The sequence below is a fragment of the Betta splendens genome, chromosome 2, assembly GCF_900634795.4.
Source record: "Betta splendens chromosome 2, fBetSpl5.4, whole genome shotgun sequence".
Lineage (NCBI taxonomy): Eukaryota > Metazoa > Chordata > Actinopteri > Anabantiformes > Osphronemidae > Betta > Betta splendens.
The window spans coordinates 14291290-14305815 of record NC_040882.2 but is presented as its reverse complement, the minus strand read 5'-3'; the positions used below and the strand labels follow the sequence as shown (position 1 = coordinate 14305815).

General features: G+C 43.7%; 1 protein-coding gene and 1 long non-coding RNA gene across 2 annotated transcripts; one reads left to right on the top strand and one right to left on the bottom strand.

The window, feature by feature from the left end:
• Positions 1 to 2387: 2387 nt before the first annotated feature.
• On the top strand, positions 2388 to 9274 carry syt4 (synaptotagmin IV). The gene is made up of 5 exons (XM_029142573.3): positions 2388 to 2665; positions 4663 to 5282; positions 5375 to 5698; positions 7581 to 7701; positions 8092 to 9274. The coding sequence occupies exons 1-5, from the start codon at positions 2632 to 2634 to the stop codon at positions 8409 to 8411; spliced, it is 1419 nt and encodes a 472-aa protein (XP_028998406.1). The 5' UTR covers positions 2388 to 2631; the 3' UTR covers positions 8412 to 9274.
• Positions 9275 to 10816: 1542 nt separating this feature from the next.
• On the bottom strand, positions 10817 to 14416 carry LOC114851065 (uncharacterized). Its single transcript, XR_003784980.3, has 3 exons — positions 13799 to 14416; positions 13490 to 13559; positions 10817 to 13403 (listed from the first exon to the last, which is right to left on the bottom strand). It is a non-coding gene; the product is annotated as an uncharacterized LOC114851065 (long non-coding RNA).
• Between the last annotated feature and the right edge of the window lie 110 nt (positions 14417 to 14526).

Below are 14526 nucleotides of genomic sequence, written 5' to 3'. Positions count from 1 at the left end.
CACACTCACTAGTCCTCGGCCTCCTTCCTTGCGGCTAGCGTACAGTCTCAGGGTGCTGGATTTGGGGTGGAACCCTCCATGCATGGTGAGGAGCTTTCGTGTCTTAACATCTGTGGTCTGTATCTCTTCCTTTGGCCACCTTATTATTCCCGCAGGGTATCTGATCACTGGCAGAGCGTAGCTGTTTATTGCCCGGGATTTGTTCTTGCCATTGAGCTGGCTTCTTAGGACTTGCCTTACTCGTTGGAGGTATTTGGCTGTTGCCGCATTCCTTGTTGCCTGTTTAAGGTTGCCGTTTGCCTGTGGTATTCCAAGGTACTTGTAATTGTCCTCAATGTCTGCTATTGTTCCTTCTGGGAGTGAGACCCCTTCTGTGTGGATTACCTTGCCTCTCTTTGTCACCATCCTCCCACATTTCTCGAGCCCGAATGACATCCCGATGTCCGAGCTGTAGATCCTGGTGGTGTGGATCAGTGAGTCGATGTCTCGCTCACTCTTGGCGTATAGCTTGATGTCATCCATGTAGAGGAGGTGACTTATGGTGGCCCCGTTCCGGAGTCGGTATCCATAGCCAGTCTTGTTTATTATTTGGCTGAGGGGGTTCAGACCTATGCAGAACAGCAGTGGGGACAGTGCATCTCCTTGGTAAATGCCACATTTGATGGATACTTGGGCAAGTGGCTTCCCATTGGCTTCAAGGGTGGTTTTCCACAACCTCATCGAGTTTGCAATGAAGGCCCTTAGAGTTCTGTTGATGTTGTACAGCTCCAAGCATTCAGTGATCCATGTGTGTGGCATTGAGTCATAGGCTTTCTTGTAGTCGATCCAGGCTGTGCACAGGTTGGTGTGTCACATTCTGCAGTCTTGGGCAACTGTTCTGTCTACCAGGAGTTGGTGTTTGGCTCCTCTGGTATCCTTACTAATGCCCTTCTGTGCTTCGCTCATGTATTGACCCATGTGCCCATTTATCTTAGCTGCGATGATGCCTGACATGAGCTTCCATGTTGTGGAGAGGCAGGTTATTGGCCGGTAGTTGGGTGGGACTGCACCTTTTGAGGGATCCTTCATTATCAGGATCGTTCGCCCTTCGGTTAGCCATTCAGGGTGAGTCCCATCCCTTAGCAGCTGGTTCATTTGTGCTGCCAGGCGCTCATGGATTGCAGTGAGCTTCTTTAGCCAGTAGGCGTGGATCATGTCAGGGCCAGGTGCTGTCCAGTCCATACCTGAGACTCTTTGTTGGATGTCTGCCACTGTGATAGTCACTGGGTTCTGTTCAGGGAGGTTACTGTGGTCTTCCCTCAGATCCACCAGCCACTGTGCATGTCTGTTGTGTGATGCCTCCCTCTCCCATATCCCTTTCCAGTACTGTTCAGTTTTCAGCCTTGGTGGGTCTGCTCTGCTGTTATTACCCTGCCATTGAGAGTACAAACGCTGGAACGGAACAAAGTCGATATCAATGATCTGGCAGGGAACTAAGGTAAGTGCTGGTGGTTATATACTGAACTAAAGACTGGATTGAAATGCAGGCAAAAACTTCAGACTGACACATTTCCCCTCACTTTATTGATATTCTTACTATGAACACCAGATGTCAGTATTTGATTATATGCCATGTTGAATCTTTTTACAAGGCAGGAGGCAGTCCCACTCATGGTGATTTGATGTATTATTTTATTTTCAGTATAGAAAGTTTTAAACAATGCATTATGCAGATTAGCCCACAGTCCAGCCTGACTTGAAAAGCAAGTACAAAATCCTGTTTGTACTTCTATATAACACTACTATGCTATAACTGAATTTGATAATTTATTACCATTTTGTACATATGTGAGACATTATGTTGTCATGCTTCAAAATGCTGTTTTTTTTCAAATTGTGTGACTTGATGTTTATTGGGGAAAATATGTGACTCAGCAGCAAAGAGACTACTTTTGTTTATGGTTTTTCCTTCTACAACATTTATACAACATTTATACAACAAAACTGGATAACAACAAAATTGGATGTTAATAGTTGTACTGTAATGCTTACCACTAGCATCGTACTGTAACATTGGCTTGTTAATGAATTGAGTTAAGGAGTTTTTACTCAGTTTACCATGGTAAACATCCCAACACACACACACACACACACACACGCACGCACGCACGCACGCACGCACGCACGCACGCACGCACGCACGCACGCACGCACACACACACACACACACACACACACACACACACAATCGTTCATTATTTCCTAACAATCAATCAGGGTAATTGGCAGACCTATTGTGGTGCTATTTCACAGTCAGCCTCCGTCACTACTGCGTCAGCACCGATGAGCTCAGCGTTGCTGAGAGGGAGGGGAGGAGCTGGTGAACGGAGGGTGACAGAGAAAACACGAGAGAGAGAGACGGGGTGTTGCCGCCTCTGTGACACACTCACGCATCACAGAGTAACAGCAGCAGGGGTAGGAAGCCTCTTTCCATTTTTCTCTTTGGGAAAACAAGGCTGTTTTTTGATTTATTAAATCTGCACAAGCCTACATTATTTAAAATAATCAAACGCAAAATTTGGTGGAGATACAGCGCGGATCAACATCAAGAGACAAGGCGGTCGGACAGTTTCAGCACCTTGGACAGAGACAATGGCTCCAATTGTGGAGGAAGGAGCTCAGCTCGGTGAGTGAGACAGGACACAAGGGAATGAGTGAAGCTGTTGGTGCTTTGGTTTGTTCACTTTATAATTAAGCTACACTATTGATTACACGCAACTGTTCTGAAAAGTATCATCTATCCCAATCAGCCGTCAGTTTAATGACTGAATGGTCTCCTTTTATTGTAAAGATTACAATTGCATACCAGCATGTTAGAGCCACAATACTGTAAATAATAGTCCTTTAGTTGTCCAGATTGTTGTGTTACTTATTCATCAGATAAGACATTGTCTCTGGGAGACTTTCATCCTCCATTTTGCAGCTACAGTAGTGGGTGACACCTAATTAGTTAAAATGAATCAGATAAAGTTGAGTTGAATGAAAGAGGAGAAAAGATTTAATGTAACTTACATTTCAACAACAGGTAAAACTGCCAATTTTTTTAAGCTGAGCATGTGAATCCCAGAAAGCAGGCCACCTGTCTGTTGTCCACCCTTTCATTGACACATCCATTTGTCTGCTGTTGTCGCCATAAAAACTGCTCCACCAGAACATGGAAATATTAAAGATATAAAAAGAGATTAAAATGAAAAACAGAAAAGCTACATTTGACTCAAACATTTGCACTGTTACTAATTTGTGATTTGCCTGGACGAGGGTATAAAAAAATCACCATTCAGTAAAGTCAAATTATAGAAAATGAGCACAATTTTATATTCAGATTTAAGCATGCAGGCTAATATACAATAATGTTTGCATGTCATTATCTAGATTATTATAGCAGGTTTAACCAAATCAAAGCGAATGAAAACACCAGCCAGCCCTGCCCTTCGACCCCACCCTCCCTCTGCTTGTGTGAGTCTCAACCTGAGCACTTTTCTTCTGCGCCGCCCTTTTCTCTGTGGGGAAGGTCTGCATTACCTTCATTTAAATGGACCTATTAGCTCGGGCTGCAGCGATAAAGCTGAGGAGTCACAGGCCAATGCCACAAAATTATATCTGACATAGTCTCCATGGTAATGTTTAACTGACAGTACAGGAATTAAGTCTTTCTGAGCAGCTGCGCTGTCTCACACAGGGCCCATCACACGTGTCTCACTCCTCAATCATGAATCATAGAAAAAGAAGTAAGGATGTAGTAGAAACCCTGTTAAAAGTTTTATTGTCTCATTGCATGAACAGATAATTATTATTACATTTTTATTTTGATTAATTTAATACTGCAGGTGGATCCTATAATAATTTTATGCTGTTTAAAATAATATTATATAGAGTAACTAGTGTTACTAGTGTATCAAAATAAATGCAACTGCATCAGCCCTTCGACTGTGGTCATCATGCTAGGATGGAACAGAAATAAATACCAATAATAATATATATATATATATATATATATATATATATATATATATATATAAATATATATAAAAACAAAAAAATACATTAAGAACAAAAATATACAATAATAATCATGATTACTCACTCACACCCACCACTATTCTTTGGTTTCAGAAGCTAATTTGCTGTTTATTGAGTGGATGGGGGTTCTTCATATTGATAAGATTGTTCCATGTTCTCATTAACAGCCTTAGAATGTCTTTGCTCTCCCGCTTCCACTCTAGGTTGGCTCATGCTGTTGCTAGGCTCTTGTTTTCTTCCTCTCTAGGTTCTGCTTCTTAGTTATGTTCTAGATTCATAAATCTGTTGCCACAAAATAAATGACCTTCTGCAGCTTTCCCAGCAGTTCATTAGTTGCACCAGCTGTTTCCTGTTAGCAGCAGCACCATGTATGGAATACGAGCGCAGTGATGATGATTCTCCATCAGGGCTGGACAGATCGCGTTGTTTCCCTCTGAGTCAAGCAGCCTGCGTCAGTCAGACACACAAAATGGATTCAGTTGCCTCAGTGCAACAATAAAATCTGCTGAGGTTGTGTAACCTGAATGTGTGTGATGACTGTTTTTAGGGATGTGAAGTGAGACACGTTTAGTTAAAGTTGTTCCTCTGTGTCCTCCTCCACAGTGGCTGTGCCAGTGGGCGTAGCAGTGGTGAGCGTCTTCGGCCTGGTCTTCAGTGTATCTGCCTTTGCCTGGATCTGTTGCCAGCGAAAAAATACAAAAACCCAGAAGACGCCCCCCTATAAGTTTGTGCACATGCTCAAAGGAGTCGACATCTACCCAGAAAGCCTCAGTGGCAAGAAGAAGTTTGCTGCAGCTGCTAGTACAGCAACAACTGATACCGGTAAAACTGACATTAATGGAAACTGCCCCAATGCGTTGCCAGCGAGTCCCACCGGCACTGGCAAGCTGGCATCAAGTCCGAATGGTTCCAGAGCAGCTCTGCATCTGGATCTGGAGAAACGGGATCTGAATGGCAACCTCACCACCAAACCGTTTCACCACCACCAGCAGAAGCTGCGGAGCTCTCCAGACCTGGAGCTGCCCTCTCCACATGCAGGCTTCACCCAACCTGGTGTGATGGACCGCCACGACCTCCCTTCCCCTTCCAGCACCCTCTCCAGCCAGGCACCCACCCCAGCTGTGGACAAGCCCCAAGCTGATGACAGAGAGGGGGGACTGGGAACGCTCCACTTCTCCCTGGAGTACCAACCAGAGAAGAAGGCTTTCATAGTCCACATTAAGGTACTATGGGTGTTTCAGTGTCACAGTGTGTTTAAAGTCAAAATGGTTAAAGTTAAAAATGGTTAATTGCTTGATGTGACTTTTGAACTCAGGAAGCCCATGGCCTGACCCCAACGGATGAGCAGTCTCTGACCTCTGACCCCTACATCAAGCTCACCTTGCTGCCGGAGAAAAAACACCGGGTTAAGACCAGAGTCCTCAGGAAGACTTTGGACCCTGCCTTTGACGAGACCTTTACCTTCTATGGGATTCCGTTGGCGCGAGTGTCAGAGCTGGCTCTTCACTTCATGGTGCTGAGCTTTGATAGGTTCTCTCGTGATGAGGTCATCGGGGAGACGCTGGTCCCCTTGTCCGGGATCGACTTGTCAGAGGGACGTGTCCTGATGAGCCGGGAGATCATCAAGAGGAATGTTAAGGTAAAAAAAATTCACATTTATTCAATCTCTAGCTTTGGTTTTAGTGAATAATCCACATCCAAAGTGTCTTTCGCTAAATGCTCTTTTTGTTGAACTGTGAACAGTACATCATATTAAATTTTCCAAGAGGCAATAAAACATATCAACAACAATAATTTCATTAAAACTGAACCAGGAAATCATTTCAGATTTTAGTGTCCCACTGTTCATGATTCTGATTGTGACACCAACGTGTGATTTGTAACATCAGTGGCTGCATTGTCCCTAAAGGCAAACCAAGAAGACAAATGAAAGACTGTAGAATTAAAGTAAACAATAAAATATGAATAAGAACATTCCTCGCTCTAAAAGTCACTTTCATATTAAACTGGTAAATTTTCAAAACGTTTTTTTACATGAAAAGCTACAGTATCGTGCTCCAGTTCTTATAAGCTAACTGAAATATTTCATCATGCCTTGATTTATTTGTATCGTGGAGGCTGTGTGTCCATCTGAGATAAGTATTATGGATTTGCAAGCTGATCCTGAGGCCTGTGGTTGTGAGTCAGACAAGCCTAGTATTGTCCTTGTTGTTTCCCTAAATGCACGTCTTCTAGTCAATGTACAAATGATTTTACAGAAATATTTAGGCAAGAGCTGTTTTGGTTGACCGTTGCACTGTACAAAATGACAATATATTGCCATTTGTTTTTTAGTCTTCTTGAAAATGACTTGATGATGATCAAGTCATTTCCAGTAATGTGCTGTACAGCCCTGGTTGGGCTAGTCCAGCGAGTCTGAGTTGATGATTACATTAACATCCTTATCATAGGTCTGTGGTCTCCTGCCCAACAGCTGCAAACGCGATTATATATTTGTGGGCTCATATTACGCTCTGCAGATCTCAGCTAAAATGGCAGCTCTGTGCCTACCAGGTGGGAGCGGATACGGTTCCCTGGAGGAATGTGAGCTATCTGTAATATCTTTAAAGTTCTCAGATATTATTTAGCGCTAGGAACTGCAGCTCAGAAAAATATTAAAGGTTTCTCTCTCTGCAAAATTTGTTGAGTATTTTATAAACTAGAGGATCATATTGTAAACTGTGTTCCACTGGCTATTTTTAACTACATTTGCAACTAGAAATACTTTTGTTTTTATATCAATTCAGTGCCAAGTATATGGCTGAATATTCACAGAATGATTACAAGTAAACTGCCGTCTTTAGAGGGTCTGTTTGCTAATAGGGCGGTGGCTCTCTTTTCGTCTGTGAGGCAAAGATTTTGCCTGCAAGGTTTCTGCAAGCGTTTTGTGGTTTGTGTGAGTACAAAGCGGGCAGAGAATCGATGTCAGCACGTCACAAGCGACTAGTTTTCTGTCCTTACAGAAGACAGAATATGTTAAGCACAATGCGTGGGCATTTATTATTTAATAGCTGTATGACCAAACTGAAGAACAATATAATAATAAAACACATCTACATATTCAGAGAGCTGCACATCAGGTCAAAGCTACATCGGATTGTCATGGCAACCATGAGCTGAGGAGTGAGATCCCGTCAGGTGTGATCACAGCGTTTGAGGTGTCAACTCTCTGGGCTGCGGAGTTGACTGTGTGTCAGTGGATGCTCCAGTGAAGTGAAGCAGATTAGGTAACACCGTGATGTTGGATAAGACGTGTGAACAAAGCTCAGAAGCAGGTGGTGATTGAGTCGACAGCTGTTTAATCGTTAGCGCTGACACAATTTACCTTTAACATATAAAGTGCTTTCCCTCCTAAGGCCTATTGCCCAGTGTTCGTCCTTTCTGTGTTCCTTCGCACCTAAACCTTTATGGTTTACCCATCTCACTCCTGCTCCGTCTCCCACCACATTTCCTCCTCATGCCTCTCTCTCGTCTCTCGACAGAAATCCTCAGGCCGGGGCGAGTTGCTGCTCTCCCTGTGCTACCAGTCCACCACCAACACCCTCACTGTGGTCGTCCTCAAGGCTCGTCACCTGCCCAAGACCGAGAACAATGGACCCACAGGTACGTCAGCATTTAGCTCAACCTTTAAAAGAGATTTGCTTTGGATGACTGCACACACACACACTGCACATTAGCAGATGGGACTGAAACCATTTCGCTCACCACCGAGATTACTGCTCTTGCAGTTGATTTAATGACACCATCCCTGCAGGACAGTAATCTGATCAGGATGTGACAGAGGTCGCTTTAGGGACAACAGACACACTCCTACACTCAGAAGTGTTTACAAAGCCAGTCTCATTTGTCCTCATCTCTAGCATCCATCATTTCCTCTCTATCGATTGCTGTATTGATCTGACACAGGAATAAAATCCCACTCTCAGACTCTATAGGGAGTCTTTTTTTCTGCTTCTATTGTTCTTTTTCTCATCCAGTTTGGTTCTTCCCTAGATCCATACGTCAAGGTGAACATGTACCATGGAAAGAAGCGCGTGTGCAAGAAGAAGACCCACGTGAAGAAATGCTCGCCCAACCCGGTCTTTAACGAGCTCTTCGTCTTCGACCTACCCTCCGAAGAGGGCCTGAGGGACACCAGCGTGGAGCTGCTGCTGCTGGACTCAGACGCAGGCAAGTCACGCAGTGCCAACACTGTCCTCGGGCGCCTTGTGCTGGGCACGACGGCGGCAGGCACTCCCGGGGAGCACTGGAGGGAGATTTGTGACCACCCGCGTCGGCAGATCGCCAAGTGGCACGCCCTGTCAGAGGATTAGAACGCAGGGCGCTGGCGGATTCTGATGTCTATTTCTAATCCGGTCTGACCACAAGAGAAATGGAAGGAAGATGGGCAAGATTTAATGTCCTATTAGCTGCTCATTGAACTTCCAGTGAGGGCGGGTGAGAACAACGGGAGGGTCATTCAAAGTGATGTCATTTATCAGCCATTCAACTATTTGTCTTTGAAGTTATTGGGGTTCAGTAGGGAGGGAGGGGAATGAAAGCGAACCCCATAACTTTAAACAATTCCAAAGACAGAAAATCACCTAGTAACATGCATCTCCATGGAAACTCAGTCATCACTGTAAAACTGTGCAGTGTAGAAATGTCTTAAGTGTCACTCTTAATTTCCTCTTCTTCTCCTTCTACTTTGTTCCTCAGCTCTTCCTCCTATAAATAGTAACCAAACCCATCATAATGAAAACAAACCACATCTGACGATGCTGTAAAAAATGTGGATTATTAAAGTTTATTTTATAACGGCAATGTTCTCTTCATAAAGATGTGGTTTAATTTGTCTTTGTTTTGTACTCCTTGGGTTAATTTGTTGAAACAGTTTTGTACAGTAGGTATAAGTGGTATTTCATATATCATGACTGGAGTATAAGAAAGCCTAAATTAGGTGGTTTGAGAAAAGCCAGGAACAGACTGAACTGGGGACAGTGTGTGTGCGTGTGTGTGTGTGTGTGTGTGTATTTCTGCTGACTTGGCTGTGTGAGCGTGTGGGCATGTACGTTAGCTCAGCTAGCCACATAATGTTTACTGTAGGTGTTTTGTCCCCTTACTGTGAGCACAAAGACAGCTGAAATGTAAATGTGTGTATCTTAATATAAAACATGGCAACTCCTGATAGACGAAACAGCCTGTGGTCTTTATTTCACATTGTATTGATCTGGCATTAACGATGTGTTTGGATTGAGGAATATCTTAACAATACTAATTCTTGCAGCCTCATCCTGTGGAAAACCGCACTTTAGATAGTTACTCCTGCACATGAACTGCTCAGGGACCTGCACGCATCCTCACCTCTGCCACCCCGAGGATGACATCATCAGGCTGTTCTCCAAGTGAAATGATGTAATATTTGCTGAGTGCTGAGGGATGAGGTCATAGTGTCTGAATGTAATATCAGCTAAGTGGCTAGGTGGGGGAGGGTAGGTGGGGGAGGGTAGCTGGCTCAGCGCGCTTCCGTTTTCTTCCCCTTCGCTGCTTCTTTCATTTAAATTTAGATGAAGCACAGTCTTTTATTAGCTTCCTCTGGCATCTGCGTCCACCCTCCTTCTCCAGTCTTACACCCAGTTGCATCATGCGCTTGGTGGTGGAGGCAGGCTCAGGAGAGACAGGATGTTCTGTCACTCTGCACTTCCTCAGTGGATCCTCTGCTGCAAGGTCGCTCCCTGAATTTCTATTTTAAACCTCTGCTGTCATCCTTGAACCAGAACGTGCAGCATCCATCCTATCTGCCTGTGCCAGACTGTCCTAAAGCTTTCTTTCAAGGACAATGTGAGAATTATGTCAGTGACTGCAGTTCAAGTGTGTATAATTAGAAGACTGGAAAGGTAAACATCTCTCATCTCTGGAGGCAGAAATAATCCCTCTGGTTTAACCTTAAACGGGAGCTATTGCAGACGTAACAGTCAGCAGAGACAGATTATTATTTATTATTATAATAAATTAAGTCAGTGAACATGTTCATGTGAAGCTGCATCAGTCAAACAGGTTATGACTAATGAGTCCAATTGTTATGTAAATGGAATCAGAGTTAATATTTGCCTCAGAGCTGTGCAAAATATTTTAGTAACCGTCAGTGTGTAGCTAGGTTTTACGCACGACTTTGTGTCAGACTTACATTTACCATAAGGAGATATGTGATCATATTCATCAAGGTAGTTAGGACGTACTCTGATACCTGACCTTCAACAACCTTTCCCCAAATTCCTTTATTGTGTTACTGACAATTTCTTTTGTCTAAGTGGTGAAAATAGGTCCAATTAAATGTTCAAACACTCTCTAGGTTTGCTTTTGGTGCCAAAACAATGACTCTGTCAGTTATTTAATGCAGAAGACTTGTTTTGACTCAAAGGCACAGAGACATAACATGACAATGGCAGCCGCCACTCGTCATGCAGCCACATACTCACATAGCTAAATTCACAATCTACAACAAGTCGCAGTTCTTGCTATAAATCATCCCATTTCTAGGCCATTACAGTCTAAGATGTGTGGCTGAGCTCAGATTAGAGCTGGGCTGATGTTTGGACCAGTGTTTGCTTGAGTTGCACATTTGAGCTTTTACAGCTAGCTGTTTAAAAATAGCATCTTAGAAAGGTGTATAAATAATTCAGTAAAGACTTTACTAAAGAGCAGAGAGCAGAGTTCAGCCAAAGGCAATCAACAGGAAGTTATTAATAGACTCAACAAAGTTACATCCAAACATATAATAGAAATATAAGATCTCTGTATTACTGTATTTTACACACACAAACTGACAACTTCAAAGTGCAATGCACTCCAAGCTGTGCTGCAATTTTATATTTTAAAAATCAGACCCCTCATTGTCACAGATCAAGGTGAAGGACCCAGACGCACAGCACACACGGATTTAGTCTTTGTGGAGGTTTAATACAGCAAGTGGTCAAACAGGCAGAGGTCGGTACACAGGTTAACGCAGATGGTGGTGACACTACAGGCAGGGATCAAGCAAAGGAGGTCAGTCCACAAACAAGGTTCAGGAACGAGAGTCCAAAACAAGAAGAAAGGGAGCAGGCAAGGCTAGGTCAAAACACGGTTCGAAAACTGGTACACGACCGGACTTACTGGACATGAACGCTGGAATGGTGGCACGAGGTGAGTACTGGTGCTTGAATACAGAGATAATTACTGAAAACTTGCAGGTGGTGACTAATGAGAGCCGGAAGTAAAGCAGGAACTAAACAAGACATAGCAAAACAGGGAGAGCATGACAATAAAACAGGAAATACCAAAATAAGGCCGGAAACTGATCCCAAACGCTGGATCCATGACACTCATGAGCATCTCCAGACGATGGAGAGGAAGCTTTTGCGTTTGAACCATCTTTTATTATAATGTAGCAGCTTTAAAGTAGAAACTTAACTGAACTTTTTCCATTTACTGTAATCTAATCATAGCTATATAATGCACACATAAAAAATAATAACTTCTGGCGGGAAGTGTAGAAAGATAGTCATCAAAGTGAGACTGAAGGAAGGAAGGAGGGAGAAGTTACATGACCAGAGGGAGGACGAGGTGAGACAAGACCAAGGGGGGATGAAGGGAGGTGTGCGGAGCGATGACGTATGGCAGCAGTAGGTTTTGTGGACAGGAGCGAGAGGGGGCTGAAATGAGAAAGCCGAGCGGGGGATGAGTTAGTCTGGCTGCTGAGACGAGGAGGTGAATAGCTGATGCGCATGGGTTTCCTGACAAGCATTGGGATGAGTCTCTGAGGGTCAAGTACTGAAGACTGTAAAGAAGCGGAATGAAGAGACGAAAGCGCCAAATGACTAAGAACTAAACCCTACGGTAGCTGAATGCAAACAGAAATATGAATGAGGTTCCATGAAGGTGAAGGACGAAAACAGCATCAGCCAAAAGTCCTCATGTGACCAGTCATCAAACTGTGCTGCTGATTCACATAGATCATGCAAGTTATACTTATCTTTGTGTTCATTGTACAGTACGTATTATGCATTATAGTTTATGCAACACCTCACTCCAAGGCTCTACTGTACATTTACATGTTTGTATGAGGTGTTATGAGTGACGCATCGAAGGCTGAGCCGACAGAGCGAAGGGCAGAACTTCAAAGCTGCCCGTGAATTATTGATGGACACTGCATTTCCATACGGTACATCCATCGTCTGTATCGACTCATGCTTGTTGTTTTTTTTACAAGGCGCAAAAAATTCATCCCATCAACATTGATGACAGGCCCAACAAGTCCATTACTGACTTCAAGGGGCTTGAAATTAGATAACTGGTAAACTGGTAAACTGATTAGCTGTAAGGTGATTTTCTATTTCCTCCTGCTGTTATATATCTATTTTATTTATTTTCTATTATATTTTCATTAAGTATTAATTATACAATCCTGATCTCACTCACTGTTTCAGGTGTTTTGTTTTAAAGTCAACTTTCTTCGTACATCAACAGTGTCTAGACGTTGGGTGAATGCATCCTTCCGCCTCTGGCTCTCTCATGAATATTCTTCTCTGTTTTGCAATGACAATAACTTCTGGTTTGTGAGGAATCCATCACGCATCACTGTAGAAACGACCTTTGCTCAGACAGACAAACTAGTTTCACTGAGACCTTTATGTTGGTGCATGCACGACAGAACACACACACGCACACATTTATTATGTGCACCCACATAAACATAACAACCCTGATGCCGACTCTAAAAGGATGATAATGTTAACTATCAGTCACAGTCACAATGTTTACACCGCAGCGCACATCAACACACACTAATTGCTTCGGTCTAACGGGGGCTGACGGAAACATCACCCACTGGGTAATGACAGCAGACGTCTGCAGAGTCATAGTGATGAGGTGAGAGCATACAGTGAAATGTTCCTTCCGTGCTGTTTCTTTTTTATATGTCTGTGATGATCTCTGAACTACACATTTATCTGGATCAGGCAGCTCTGACAGTCTGCAGTCTTTCCTTACGCTGATTAACAGCCCTGCAGAGGTGCTAATCAGCTGCTCTTATGTGTGGCTGAAGTTAAATTCTACAGGTTGTAGGTGCTGAGCCCCTGGCTGTAACACAATTCACTCCATTATGTTTGTATCACAGCAGGATGCTAGAAAATTACAGCTACACCCCATCCAGGTAATGAGCAGTGGGTAGACAGATGGTGAAATGTCTGTAATAGCCTGCGAGAGTGGACTCTGAGTCTGGTCACGACACAAGTCACGTGGTCCAGTGTGAGTTGGAAGCAGAATTAAAACTGAACGTTGCTGGGCTGACAAACAAAAAGACAGGAAACAATGTTCAGAAAAAGAAGGGAAAGAAATTCAGACTTTCCAAAGATATGATGAGAACTCATACCCTCTATATCCTCTGCCTTCCCACCAACATGTTGGCATGGCAACGACGAGAATGCCACAGGTGCCTGTTCCTGGGAAGGGCAGCAAAGTAGACAGACAACAAGGTTTATGAGACAGCGAAGCCACAAACTCCTGGGGGCTGGAGAGTGTGTGTGTGTGTGTGTGTGTGTGTGTGTCTGTGTGTGTGTGTGTGTGTGTGTGTGTGTGTGTGTGTGTGTGTGTGTGTGTGTGTGTGTGTGTGTGTGTGTGAGGGATTTATACCCACAAACAAAAGGTTAAAAACCTAGCTGATCTCCCGCTTCAACATTACCTTCGCTGTCATGGCAACAGGGCGATGTTGCCGTTCCAAGATGCAGGAGGGCAGAGGAAAACATGAGCTACCGAGGGAGAGAATAACGAATGGAGGAAGGGAAGTTGGCGGACAAGCGTGTGGAACATCAGGCAGAGATTGATGAAGCAGGGAAGCAGGGGGTGGGCAGCAGAGAGTGAGGAGGTGGATGGCTCGACCAGTTTGCGCCGTCTCGCTCTGTTGGCCTGGAGAGGAGGCAGGAGAAGCGGAAACGAGTCAGTGTGAAATAATGGCCATGAAAGGGAAAGGCGGGTTTGACTGCTCTGATAAGTTGCTTTCAGTGGCCTTTCCCAGCAGTGGAGGGCATTTGTGTTGGGACATAAACACGCAATAAGCACTGAAAAGATGGTGAGTCAGTAAATAAGGAACGAATGGAAGAAAACAAGAGTCATTCATGTCTAAGGTATCCTTCTCTTCAGTGTCAGAGTCTCTGGAGAAAAGCAGCAGGAGACAAAGAGACAAACTTAAAACATTAGCATGAAGATCACATTTCACTTATGGCCAACGAAAAGCGTATTGAGGACTTCATGTGTGAGCCTTTTATAGATTTAATGCAAAGCCATAGCAATCAATGTTTGAATACTGTACATCCCCTTCAGAGGACGCAGATATCCTTTCAAATGATTCTTTTTCTCTGTAGGAGGAATATTATCACAGTTATGTAAACAACAAATGAACAATGAGCGTTA